Source organism: Rhineura floridana, chromosome 1, assembly GCF_030035675.1.
Source record: "Rhineura floridana isolate rRhiFlo1 chromosome 1, rRhiFlo1.hap2, whole genome shotgun sequence".
Taxonomy (NCBI): Eukaryota; Metazoa; Chordata; class Lepidosauria; order Squamata; family Rhineuridae; genus Rhineura; species Rhineura floridana.
Genome location: NC_084480.1, coordinates 204357895 through 204372296, shown reverse-complemented (window position 1 = coordinate 204372296; position 14402 = coordinate 204357895). Strand labels below are relative to the sequence as shown.

The window sequence follows — 14402 nt, the reverse complement described above, 5'->3', positions numbered from 1 at the left end:
CATTAATGACCTAGAATTAGGAGTGAGCAGCGAAGTGGCCAAGTTTGCTGACGACACTAAATTGTTAAGTTTTGTTAAAACAAAAAGGGATTGCGAAGAGCTCCAAAAAGACCTCTCCAAACTGAGTGAATGGGTGGAAAAATGGCAAATGCAATTCAATATAAACAAGTGTAAAATTATGCATATTGGAGCAAAAAATCTGAATTTCACATATACGCTCATGGGGTCTGAACTGGCGGTGACCGACCAGGAGAGAGACCTCGGGGTTGTAGTGGACAGCACGATGAAAATGTCGACCCAGTGTGCGGCAGCTGTGAAAAAGGCAAATTCCATGCTAGCGATAATTAGGAAAGGTATTGAAAATAAAACAGCCGATATCATAATGCCGTTGTATAAATCTATGGTGCGGCCGCATTTGGAATACTGTGTACAGTTCTGGTCGCCTCATCTCAAAAAGGATATTCTAGAGTTGGAAAAGGTTCAGAAGAGGGCAACCAGAATGATCAAGGGGATGGAGCGACTCCCTTACGAGGAAAGGTTGCAGCATTTGGGGCTTTTTAGTTTAGAGAAAAGGCGGGTCAGAGGAGACATGATAGAAGTGTATAAAATTATGCATGGCATTGAGAAAGTGGATAGAGAAAAGTTCTTCTCCCTCTCTCATAGTACAAGAACTCGGGGACATTCAAAGAAGCTGAATGTTGGAAGATTCAGGACAGACAAAAGGAAGTACTTCTTTACTCAGCGCATAGTTAAACTATGGAATTTGCTCCCACAAGATGCAGTAATGGCCACCAGCATGGATGGCTTTAAAAGAAGATTAGACAAATTCATGGAGGACAGGGCTATCAATGGCTACTAGCCGTGATGGCTGTGCTCTGCCACCCTAGTCAGAGGCAGCATGCTTCTGAAAACCAGTTGCCGGAAGCCTCAGGAGGGGAGAGTGTTCTTGCACTCGGGTCCTGCTTGCGGGCTTCCCCCAGGCACCTGGTTGGCCACTGTGAGAACAGGATGCTGGACTAGATGGGCCACTGGCCTGATCCAGCAGGCTCTTCTTATGTTCTTATGTTCTTAATGTAGCCTGTTTCTTGCTATGCTAGTTTTCTGCTTGACAGGTTAAAAAAAAGCTCATGGATGATTTTATCCTATCATCTCATTCCCACTTCATTCACCTGCATGTGAAAATTAGGCACCATAGCCTTGAAATGGGGATATTTCAAATCATGGATGTAAGCCCCACTGTCCTTCCATTTGGGATTGAACATTGGTGGGAGCATATCAGGAATTGCTTTGCACATATGTTTTCAGCCACAACAGTTCTACCTCCTCCCCATTTTTGTTGCTTAATGTTTAATCATTCTTGTTTAAAATTCAGCTGGGAGTTGTGTATTATATCATGTTCCCCAAACAGTCCCTGTTTTCTGGTCACTATCACTATCATTTTTACCTTGAGGTGATGTGTTATGAAAATTTTGTCAACATTAAATTGGTAGATTTGCCATTCTTCAGGTTTCAGTCCCATATCTGCAGAGGTAAATGATTCTATGGCTATAACCCTCTTTCCACTTCTTTGGGAGTAAGTGTAATTTATCTCAGGGAGACTTTCTTCTCAGTAAACATGCATAGAATTACACTGTATTTGGGGGGGGCTGTAACTTGTTGGTAATGCACTTACATGTAAAATGCACACACTTGAACATAAAGCAGGTCAGGTAGAATGGACATCTGCAGGATTTTTTTTATTTTTAGGAAAACACTGAAAAGGGGGGAGCAAGCTAATTTCACAAAAAATGAGAGAAATGGTGCCTGTATATTTTGTCTCTCATCTCAGTTCTACAAATGCTAGAAACTTGCTTTTTGAAAAAATGAAAACTGGGAAGGGGGGGAGTAATAGTTCATCCATGGTAGGTAGTGTATAGCCTACCAGTTCACATGCTGTTATAGAAACAAATCCCTATCCCTGGCATATTTGCAGCCTTTGTCAAACTGGTGCCCTCCAGTTCTAGTTGGATTACAACTGTGCTTGTTTAGGGAAGTTGTAGTCCAACACCTGGAGGGCACCAGGTTGGTTATGGTTGCCTTACAGGTTAGAGAAGGTGTGGAGCCTTTGGCCCTCCAGACGTTGCAGCCCCTGAAAACATGGCCAACAGCCAGGGATGGGTGTTTTAGTTCAGCAACATCTGGAAGGCCAAAGTTCCCCACACCTGGGTTAGACAATCAATATTTAGCAAAACAGCTAAGCCCCTGAAATGTTTATTTTAAATATTTTAGGCTACCTTCCATAAAATATAACAATTAATAAAAAATAGAGCAAGATAAAACAGAATAAACGTGATAGAAACTTGACTCAGCAACATGTAATGGGGGTGGTGAAGTAAAGTTCCTTAGTTTGAAAAATTGGGATGTAAATTTGAGGACTGGGGTTTTACATGTTATAAATATGAATGTATGATGTGCACAGACCATCATATAAAAGCCGTTAAAAAAGGCTCTTAAAAGGCAGCAAGCCTAGACAGCAGACTCTCAGCCTGCCCCTCACGCCGGATGAGGAAGAGGACGGGGCTGCACCCGCTTCTTCCTCCCCTCACCAGCACACCAGACACCTTGAATGGCGCCTTCAAGAGAAGGCGGGAATAATCTGCCGTTTGAAGAACAGGGGAATTGCTCAACAAGGCTCGGTGGAGTCACCCAAGGTGGAAGCCAGGGGGCAGCCTATTGATTGGACTGCCACCAGAAGTGAGGGGGGATCCCCAGCATTGGGAATCCTTTTATAGTGAACACCCACGACTTCTGGAGAACTGAGAATCGCACCCCACACACACATATCACTCGGGCAATGGCCTTTCCCTTCAGTTTTGACATCCTGAGAGGAGGAGGTAGAAAAACCCATCTCTGCTATATGGGGAGGCTCTCTTTCTTTCTTTCTTTCTTTCTCTCTCTGGGTAATCTTGCGGGAAATGATAAAAATCCAGAGCTGTGCTGGCTCGCCCCCGCGGCGTATCTTGCAGAATAATTGCAGGTGACCTGGTTGTTCCAAAATCGGCTTTGCTTTTGCCGGCGGTGAAACATTTGCAAGCCCCAAACTCGCAAGAAAGGTTTCATCGGACAGAACTGTGCGGACTTCACAAACGTCTTTTCCTTTTTTTATGCTGGGACCGCACAAAGTAATTTTCCTAAGCCAAGACAGAATGGAGAAATTCCCTCCCCCCCCCCGAAAAAAAACTCCGTAAAAGGGGGAAGGCTGTGTCATCCTGTTTGTTGCTACATCCATTTCTGCCCGTGAGTCCAGTGGTTTATAGCGCTGAAATTTGTTTTATTTTTTTTTTGTTCCACTTTACACATGGCCTTTCTGGTTGGCCTTGGTCAACTGAGTCCTCCCCCTCCCTTTCCTCGGCCTCAGTTTCCGATCTGTAAATGCGGCGTCTTTGATTAGGAGATGCAAGGCCAATCCAAGGCTGAAAAGCGCTTTTGTCACTCGAAAGTGCTAGAGAACTTCGTTCTGTTTATTTCTCCTTCCTGCCCCCCAAATGGCTGTTGGAGTGCTTTAAACAATGGAACAAACTATTAATAATCTCAAAATCGAAGCATTAAAACGAAGAAAAATGAATGGAAAACCGTCAGGGAGTGTGTGCGTGAGAAAAGCCGGTTTGCCGCCTTTTCTCGTGCTCCCACCGTGGACCACCCACCCTCAAACCAGCAGCGTCCCGAAGCCCGAAAACCTCGCGGAGGACAATTAAACGCGGCTAGACGGCAACTCGACAGAGGTTACATTAAGTAATGCAGAAAAGGGGTTTCTTTTTCTCTCCCCTCCCCCCCTTTTTCTTGAATGAACGGTGAGGTGGGGCTAGAGAACAGCTTGCACCATTTGCGGAGCCTGAAGCGTGAGAGCTCCTTCCCTCAGTCTCCTCTCCTTGTGCTCCTGCATTGAGTGTGCTTCCCCTGCCCCCGGGACCTCCCCAACGGCAGCCGGAGCGCCGCGCCGGACACAGTACATCCAATCTGCAGCCCTCGCTAGAGAAGGAGGAGGCGCCTCGTGACTGGGAAGCTTTGCAGGGTAGCCAGAGCACAGGGGACGGAGGGTGGGGGGGGTGCCAGGATCAATTAATACCTCAGACACGCCCCGTTTCCCTCCCTTTGCCTTGTGGGATATCTTCTTTCTTTTTAATATATATATACATATCTACAAAACTGCGTGCTGGGGAGGGGGTTGAACTGTATTTTTTCTTTGGAGTTCAGCAGTGGGGGGGCATTCCAGATTTTTGTTTGTGTGTGGTATATATGTGGAGGATATTGTGCTTCAGATCCGTGTCTGAATGAAACTACGTTCATTTTTGAAATCTCTTGCACAGCGCTAATCAAAGAGCCTGGATTTAAATATACATTTCTCTTATACTTTTCTGAAATTGTCTTTTTCTCATTTTCTCTCGTGGGTTTTTCTCTTTCCTGAAGTTCAGCGAGAGAATTTCTGAGTTTTGACGTATGTTTGGAAATGTCATTCAAACAGGAGCCTTGGAAATATTTTTGGAAATCATAGTAATTCAGCGGTATCTGAAGACCTTCTCTGGTTTCTTTTTCTTTTTTTTGGGGGGGGGGAATCATCAAATAACGGTTGCAATTAATCTTTTTAGAGGACTTGTGATGGTTTGGATTTATTTTTATTTTCCTTTAAGGAAACTTGACAGAAAAGTAAATTTCTAATTCAAGTAAGTATTTTTCCACAGGCAATTTAGTTTTGGTAACTTTTCTTTCTTTTATTTTCTTATTCTTTTAAAAAAACAACTGGTTGAGAGTCTTAGTTGAATGTAATTTGCATAAATTTGCAATGGAAGTTGCTCTGTTTAGAAAGTCACTTTTTGAATGTTAGGGTGTTTTGTTTGTTTGTTTTTGAATGTGTGCATATCAGCTTCTTCATTCATGTCCTAGTTCAGCATGTAGGAGGAGAAAATGCACCTGATTTTGAATAAACATCTGCTTTTCTTATTTTAGATGTATTTCATCTCAGAGGAGGGACGGTCTCTGCAAATACATTTTATAATAAATATTGCATGTGGAATACAGTATTGGCTGCATTTTAAATCCGGTTTCCATCGTGTATCGCAAATTGAAAAGGAAACACTGGGAAGACGGAAATACCTTTGAGACCCTGAGGACTCCCCCACACCTCAACCAATGGAACTGCATAGAATAAAACAACTGGATTATATATAAACACTGGCACTTATTATTACTGGCTGCTTTGTTTTTTGGGTGGGGGTTATATCATCTGCTTCTGCATTCCTTTTTCTCCATTTCCCTTCTCCTTGTTATAAATGATGGCTCACACTGGGATAAGAGGTTATGATAACAAGGAGATAGTGCTGAAGTACATCCATTACAAGCTGTCACAGAAAGGATATGACTGGGTTGCTAGCAGGGACAGAGAAGACCTTTCTCCTCCTACTGTTCCTCATGACACCTTCCCTGCCCTTGCTGGGCTGGCATCTCTGCCTTCTGAGCAGCGTGGTTCTGCTGGGATAGCCCTGGTTGATGAACCACACCCTGTGCCACAGGTTGTTCATTCTACTTTACGCCAAGCTGGAGATGAGTTTTCACGGCGCTATCGGAGGGACTTTGCTGAGATGTCAGAACAGCTGCACTTGACCCCAGTCACTGCCAGAGCTCGTTTTGTGGCAGTCATCGAAGAGCTATTCCGAGATGGGGTAAATTGGGGAAGGATTGTGGCATTCTTTGAATTTGGTGGCATGATGTGTGTGGAGAGTGTTGGTCAGGAGATGTCGCCTCTTGTGGACAATATCACTGTGTGGATGACTGAGTACCTGAACAGGCACCTGCACAACTGGATCCAGGACAATGGAGGTTGGGTATGTTTTGCCCGTTTCCTTTTTCAAATACATTAATAACAAGTATGTCAGGGTTACACTTTACAAATATATCAATTTTTTTATATTTATTTATATTTATATACAAATATATCAATATTTGCAATGGGGTCAAAGTAGCTTGTCTGACTAGCCTTTCCAAATGTGGGTATCACTGGTGCAGTTCACTGACCAGTGATTTTGTACATAATTGTTTCAGGAAATTTGCTTATTCTGGACGTAGTGCGATAACCACTTACCAGAGACTTGCCGGGTGTCTGATAGAAGAGGGACCCACACTGCATCATCCTTTTGCCAGTTCACCAAACTTTGAATTAACATCAGTTGTGTTGCCAAGGTAGATGTTAAAAGTAACAGTATCAGTAGTGATAGTTGCCATAAATCTTTCTGGTCTGCTGATGACTGTTTTGCGCCTTGCTGTTTCTCAAGTTACAGTGAGAACTCCCCATCTTGTTTCAATCAAGCTTTAATCACTGATGTCATTCATAGGTTGTGTGAAATTTGCTGGTAAAATGAGGTCACATTTAAAGCATGAGAGAGGAAAACTAATGATGGGGTAGCTAATTCACGTCATGTGTGGCCTGTTTCTTGAATGTGCCTGAAGAAGCAAAGGAAAAAGGCTACTAAAACTGCATTATTATTACTATATAACACAATAGTATCCTGATTATCCTAACCTTGTTGTGTGTTTTTAAGACCCCTACCTGCATAAATGTGTGTGTGTCCCATAACCCATGTAGATACACTTCCTTGGTTTCTGAAATAGTATATATGTTTGGGATGCTTCTTGTCCCGTTTAGATAACTAAAGTTCTGCATGGATGTCTTCATACAGAGCACAATCATGGTACACTGATGAAGTCTGTATTGATAGATAAAGTTTTTACAAGGAAAGGAAGCATTTATATAACATAGAGAGAGAGAGAAGCACCAGAGATATATGACACAAGTTTTTAATTTCTTTTCTTTAAAAAAAAGATTTGCTAGAGTTCTTTGAAGGGAAGAGAAGAAATTAACTCCTTTTAGGAAATCTGCGCATATGGTTTTTGTGACCAGTTCTTGGAAAGTGTAAACCTTTTGTTGTGATACATTGTAGTTCTAAGAAAAATTGAATTCTATATATACAAGTCAGTGATGACAGAGAAAGTGGAAGTGGACTGTTCAGGAAGGATGGTGTAAGAAGATAACATGTTACAGTTTCACCTGTCTTTCACAATGTACCTTAATCCTTTTCTGTCCCTGCAGTTTCTTTATTAACTGGAACGTCCCACATTTTTGCTATTTTATATTAAATCAGTGACTCCCAGCTGCGGAGTTGAATTCACTAGTGAAGTGTCTGTATGATGAAAACAATTATCTTGTAGACAAAGGAAGACTAGAAACACAGGGGGGAAAGAAAGGATAAATTTTAAAGAGTGAGACCGAAAGGTGGCCTTATTTTGGTAATGATCTTCTCCTTCATAAAAACTCAGGGAATATCCTTAAGAAGACCCATGTTAATACTACATACTCCCAATTTCTCTTGTTGAGATACAAATGTATAAGCTCTGCAAATGTCTCCAATTGCTTGAAAAATAAATTATATCATTTTTAAAAAGAGGTTAATCTAAAATTGACATCTTTTATTGGGCCACCTGTGTCTGGTGAGTAGCATCCATATTACTCACACCAAGCCCTCCTTAACACCAAGGCATTTGGAAAGGAAGAAAAAACCATTTTGAATCCTTTCAGTTTTTCTTGTGGACTAGCACAGGGCCTGCTCTTCAACTGTTGTTGCTAATATATGTACCACCTCAGTATATACCAGTAATAAACTAATTACAATGCCAACAGCCTAATGGACAGTTGCTTCGACCCAACTTCACAACCCACAATAGGATGTGTTATTATTCATAGTATTAACTGAATTTATTAGTTGCTTCTGTAGAGAAGTTACATGTATTTGCACAAAGCTGGTGCAAATACTTAGAACCAAGATGTGAATCCCAAGGAGCTGGAACCTTCATAGCTCAGTATTATGAACAATAATAGCTGCCAACAGAGGGGCTGTATGCCCACTTTGTCTTATGTTTGCCTCTATCTAGTCTGCAGGGTATATGATGCTGCCCACTTTTAAGGCCCCAGGATTGATTTGCACAGGCTCTGCAACATCAAGTGATGACTGTATGTGTGAGTAGGCCACCAGAGAAAGAGTGCTTTTCTGTCTCAAATTGCAAACACAATGCTCTTTGGTTCACACGTTCAGCTGCCACTCATCAAATGGATAGCAATCAAGTGATACATAAATGCAGATGTCTGACCAGGCCCTAGTCCTCAGTCTTACTCTGAAAAAAAAATCCATTATGCAATGAAGGCTGATGTATTTTGGAATAAAAAGCATCCTTTAAATTAAAGATATCTAGAATTCCTACACTTAGTGTGCCTTAACCCTACATTTTGGAAATGCTTTTCTCCTAGAGAGCTATCCTGCTTTTTATTCTTCCTTCTACCCCAAACTGATTATTATTCACCAGAGGAAAGAGAAACATATGACTTGCTTTCTGGGTGGCACATGAGAACACAAATGATTTGCATGCCAGTTATAATGCCACAGTATTGCTCTTGTAAACAATACATTAATCAGAGTAGAAACTTCATATGCACTGCAAGGCACTAATATATATATAGGTTTCCCTGCATTCAGTAAACGTGCATTTCCAACTGGACAGTGTGATTTTGATTTCCATTGTCTACTTCCTCCACACACCCCACTGCTGCCCAAAGTGATGAAAGCAGATCAGCCATTTATGAATTAGGAATCTGACTTCAGGAGATATGGAATGTACCTTTGGGCAAAACTTGTATTTTTCTTGGAAGACACATTCTTCTACAAGTCAGCTGAGGAGATGCTGAGTGTATTGCATGCCAGCAGTGCTCAGAGTGTAGCTCTTTATAGCCCAGCATGTGGCTCTTTTTGTTTGAGATGTTTCAAAGGGGGGGGAGATTTTTTTAAACCAACATAGAAACGAATTTAAGCATATAGTGACAAGTCTACATTTGTATTAGTAGCCAGTTAGTTGAAGAAAACTTGTTTCTGCCAGCATGACATAGTCTTGAAAATATTTCTTCGCTGAAAGGTATTCAAATGGTGCTACACATATGCCCACTAACTATATAATATCCCCCTTAGGTTGCAATCCGAAAAGGACACTTCCTAATGAGTAAGCCCTATTAAACACATAAGAACACGGCCCATCTAGTCCAGCACCCTGTTCTCATGGTGGCCAACCAGATGTCCATGGGAAGCCCACAATCAGAAATAACTGGGTTCAGTTATCATTGTGGTATCATTTTATCAACTAATAGTGATCTCAGTTCTTGAGTACTGGTTCTTAAACAGCACCATCCATGCACAAGAGGACAATACCAGCAGGTCTGGAGGAATCCCAAGGTTTGCTGAAGTACAATTTAAAAAATGCAGGGAGAGAATTCCCCAAAAACAATCTAATAAGGACTGAGCATGCTCAGTGGCCAAGGAATTCTGACTGACTGTGTGTGTGTGGAGGGGTGGGAAACCTGGAAGGAAGAATGGAACTGAGTGACTGGAACCCTGAATAGAATCACTCTACACATTCTGTTGCAGGTACCACCTGTTATTTCTATAGCACTTTTCTGTATCCCAAGAGGCTTCCAGTTCTTTCATCTTAAGACAACTTGGTGAAGTAAAGCCACGAACTTATAGTGTGTCCAGAGTTACCATGATTAGATGTGTTCTGTATTTGGAATAGAATTTTGGCATATTTTGGGATTATATATGCATTACAAGTTTGTATCGGGGGTTTACAAGTTTTAGTCATAGCTTTCCCAAAACAGTCCTAGGAATTGTAGCTTGTTGATGGTGCTGAGAATTTTAAAGTTAAACATCCTACTGAACTGCAGTTCCCAAGCTGTGATGTGGGACTTTTCTGCAGAAAATTTTGTTTCATGAGTTTATTAGTAACAATGAATGGATGCCAACTGCAAATACATTAGGCAAGGCTGGCAGTTTCAAAGTTGTTAGCTTTGTTCACTAAATAAAATAAACATGTTAGATTAGATCACTGTCTAGGGTATCAGTAAATTTTCCAATCGGAAGTATCTATACCCCTGAATTTTATTCTAGAAAAAAGTCCAATTTGAAATTTCCCCAGAAATTCCACATCACTGTTCAAGGTTTCCTGGAAAGAGAGAGTGACTAGTAAACCACTTGAAGATAATGGTGCTTTGGAATTCTCTAGTCTGGGTCCACAATTGCAAGAGCTGTTTCAGGCAGGGACCTATTCATGACATTGGGGACCTAGTGTTTGAGGAAAGGTCTGTGTCCTTTGTGTACTTCTGCATTTCTTTTGAGGTGTCCTTTTGGCACCTCCAAAACTCTTTGGACATCTGTTGAACTGTTTTGTTTTTCAGATGTTACTGCAACTCTGTTGCAGTGAGTTATAATACCACACACCTATTTCTGTAATCTGTCTAGGTGAATCATTTTGGCATTTCCCATCCTTCTGTGACCAAAAGTCCAGGTGTTTTAGATCACAGCTGCTATAATCCCTGACCATTGGCCATAGTTGCTAGGGCTAATGGGAGTATGATTATGATTTATAATCCACTCTTCAATCTGAAGGTTCCCAGGGCAGTACACAAACAATTTGTTAAAATACAACACAACAATATCACAGAAAAACCATGAAGCCAATAAACATCATAAAATGACAATCTTGGAGCAGAAAAAGCCAATTTTTAAACTGGTCATATCCATAGGCCTGAAGGAAAGAATAGCAATGTGTTTTAACTTGATGTCTAAAAAGCAGATAACATTGTAGACAACTGCATCTCCAGTGGGAGGTAATTCCACATCTGGTAGGAGGTCCAGCCATAACAGAAAAGGACTTGTGTGCTACTGCACAGCGGACTACAGCTGTTGATGGAACAACAAGCAGGTTCTCTCCTGCAGCAATTAAGGCACAGGTCAGTAGGTAATAGGAGAGGTGCTTCTTCAAATGGTTGGGCCCCAAGCTGTTTAGGGTCTTATTTAGACTGGAAACATCACCTTATATTGGACCCAGTGAGCTTCAATGATTGTTGACACATGATCCCACTTTTCAATGCCAATGAGTAAACTGCTCTAATTGCATTCTGGCTGCCACATTTTGTTGTCCAAAATGCAACAGAATGAGTTTGGGAAGGCTGACTTATTCTGATCAAAGAGAACAATGTTTTTAACAAGCATATATTTTTATTAAAATGTTGATGATCATTCTCGGACTGTGTGTGTGTGTTGGGAGGGAAGAGAGAGAAGCTCTCTGATTAAAAAGCACCTTTTAGAGTCATATGCTGATGCTGCTGACTTTTATGTTTCGCCTGTTTTTACATGCTTTTATTCTGCTGTTACTAAACTGTAGTTCTCTTTTGTTCTAGTTGACTGGCTGCTTAATGTGCTCTCCAACTTTCTGTTGTGCTTTCTAGTTACTGACGCACGCAGTTCCAGTCTCCTAAATGTCAGTGGTCACAGGCTCACAGCGTATCAGAAGCCCTTCAGAAATTGCAGTTGTAACATCAGTTTTTCCTCTCTTCTTTTTCCCATCTTAGATTGTAACTAGATAATCACACATAAGTGAACAAGCATGCATGCACACACACACACACAGAGAAAATGTGTAGGACTGTTGAGTTTAGAAGTTTCTATTGTTTCAATATGCTCTTGGTTTGAACCCTGCACCTGAAGTTGAGCAGTCCTGAGATACATTTGAAAATTTTAGTGATTCAAGAAAACAGAGGTGTCTTTGTTGCATTATGTTGATGTTGTTGTTGTTGTTTATTAATCACCTTCCACATATATATCTCAAGGCCATGTACAAAATATAATGAAAACAACCAAGAAACAGCAGCACAAAAATAAGATGATGATGATGATTTGATACGTTTGCAATTTATTTCAGAGATTAATTGTATGGAGTTTAAAGGTTTAGTGAAGTTAACTAATTGCACCTTTTCCGCATGAACTGCGATTCACAATTTATTGAACTTGATGGGAACTTTTCCACTTTCAGTGGTCATTGGAGAAGATCTGTGGAATGTTAAACTTGTAAGCCATACATTCAGCTCCTACACAGCAGTATTTTAAAAAGATCACTCTCTATGAGGTGTAATTAGAACTGTAATGTTGTGACAGTGGTACATAGCAGAGTAGAAGGCATAAAGAGAGCTGACAAAGTTGTATATGTATGTTGCTGAATTCATCTCAGTGGTTGGAAAACACATTGCTTATAGTGGGTTCATTCTGCTGTATTTGACCAGACAATGAACCTTTCTCATTAGAGAAGAAAGTGTTTTGTTTGCAGTGGGAACAAGAGTATGCATGATCTTTCAAAACAATCGCTTCCAGCTTGATGCAAGCTACTTCCCAGAGCAAATACTTGTTTTGAGGTAAGTTATTTAATAATAAGAAAAGGGGGTAGAGGAGCTTAGTTAAAGAATACCCAGCCAGGCAGGCATAAGGTGTCTCTACTTATTTGTAGGCCAAATTTTCAACCCTTAATTTACCAACCAGACATGGAACCTGAGTAACAAATTCCTCCTTTTGATTTTTGCAAAGTATAAACTGAACTGTTCTAAATCACCTCCTTTTCTCAGGCAAACAGGGAAAGAAAGTTTATGCTTCACTTAATATTCCCATGCAGCAAATGCTGGTTCTGGAGATCTGTGACCAAACAGTAATAAATACCATAACCATGAGAAGGGAGTTGAGCTTATTGTGAACACACACAGCACATGTTATTTCTGAGGGCAGTTCTGGGACAATGTTTTTCATTCCGCGTATAACAGTATGACAGATGAAGGTGTGCAGTGTTATAAATCTTCTCCACAACAGGAATAGCATATAGGAATACTTGGCAAGTGAAAATGTTGGTGATGGGTTAGGGATTTTACTATGCTCTGGCTGTTGGAGTTAATTAACAATCTGATTTTTAAAATTTGGCTCCTGAAAATGCACAGAGCTTTTCCAAGTGCCCCCATGAATTATTTCTTCCTTTACACCTGAGTTAACACCATTTTGGGGGTTAATACCGTCATTAGCATTATGAAGTCACTCTGTTTTCAGGTTACTTATATATTCCCTTGGAGGCATGTTAGATACATAGTTCATACCAAGATGCTTGAGCCTTCTTCCCCACTTACTTGGAAGAGAGGTTGTCTGAGTAAACATAGGATTGCACTGTTAGTCTGAATGAAACCATTTGTCCAGGACAACTTCATCTTCATTGAACTTGAACAGTTCAGTTTTTGAACAATGCCAAAAGTTTCAGAGAATACCCTGTGACACAAATAATAAATGAAGAAATAGAAATGCTTTAGAGTACATTTGGAAACTGGAACAATGTCTTGAAATATGTAAAAAAAACCTCTGGAAACAAAAAAAATCTGTGTAAATTTAATCACACTGAAGTCCTAAAACAGTGGTTCCCAACCTGAGGGCCATGAAGTAATCCAGTAAATAAATGAACTATTTATTAATTTTTATATTAATTTATTTATTAATTTCTCCTCTTCAAGCTACCAATGTAGAAATCAACTGCCATGTCACCCTAGCTTCCCAGGTCCTGTGCAGCTGTGGAGACTTATCCCACTTGCCCCACTTAACTTTACAGAAAGTTATTTCAGTCATACAGCCATGAAGCTCCCTGGGTGACCTTGGGCCAGTCACTGCCTCTCAGCCTCAGAGGAAGGCAATGGTAAACCCCCTCTGAATGCCACTTACCATGAAAACCCTATTCACAGGGTCGCCATAAGTCAGAATCGACTTGAAGTCAGTCCACTCCATTTCCATGAAATTAGGGATGGAATGATCTGTCAGTTTCGGTTCTCTCAGCTTTTCTCTCTCTGCTACCAGGTGAAAAGTCTTTATGTATCCCCAGCTGCCTTTTACCAAAACAGTCTTAGAATTCCCTTTGTTGTCATCTCTAGAACAATTCCTGTGATTTGGCTTATAGTCACAGGGTTTATATGAAACAAAGTTAAAAGTTTATTAAAAGATAAGCAAAAGAAGCTTAGAGAGATGGATTAACAAGGAAAGGTTAGTAGCATACAGGTGATTTTCCCATTGAGCAAAAGATCAGTCAACATTAACATACACGTAAATGCAATTTGCTTTCCATATCTCAAGTTACAACCCTAAAGCCAGTCAAGTCCACTTGTCCTGGAGGTAAGTCATGCCCAGTTAGTTGTATAATACGACCTTCAGCATGTGTTTCTTGAGATCACGCCTTGATCTGCTCATCCTTTGTATGAGATCCTCCCCTGATGCTGGCCAAAGCAAGTTACTGATCAGATACAACCTCTGGTCACCTGGCTTGCAATCCACAAGTTAGAGGTTGCAGTTCTCAGCTACAAGCACTGCTTATGTGCCATCCTTCCCCACATCAATCACATCCCTGGACAGATCAGGATTAATCCCCAAACCATGACACTACCACCACCATGCTTGACCATTCAATCATTGACTCATCTGTCC

General features: G+C 40.9%; 1 protein-coding gene across 6 annotated transcripts in view; it reads left to right on the top strand.

Moving 5' to 3' along the window:
* Nucleotides 1-14402, top strand: part of BCL2 (BCL2 apoptosis regulator) — a 204315-nt gene that overhangs the window by 21046 nt on the left and 168867 nt on the right. For 2 of the 6 annotated variants that reach the window (XM_061590372.1, XM_061590342.1), the window contains exons 1-2: nt 4105-4700; nt 4984-5858. In XM_061590372.1, coding sequence (XP_061446356.1) covers nt 5307-5858 — 552 coding nt within the window. In that variant the 5' untranslated portion in view covers nt 4105-4700; nt 4984-5306. Of the gene's footprint in view, nt 1-2835; nt 2874-3441; nt 4052-4104; nt 4701-4983; nt 5859-6075; nt 7417-14402 lie in introns of those variants that run through there. The other 4 variants (XM_061590379.1, XM_061590364.1, XM_061590348.1 and 1 more) reach the window with 4 other exon arrangements.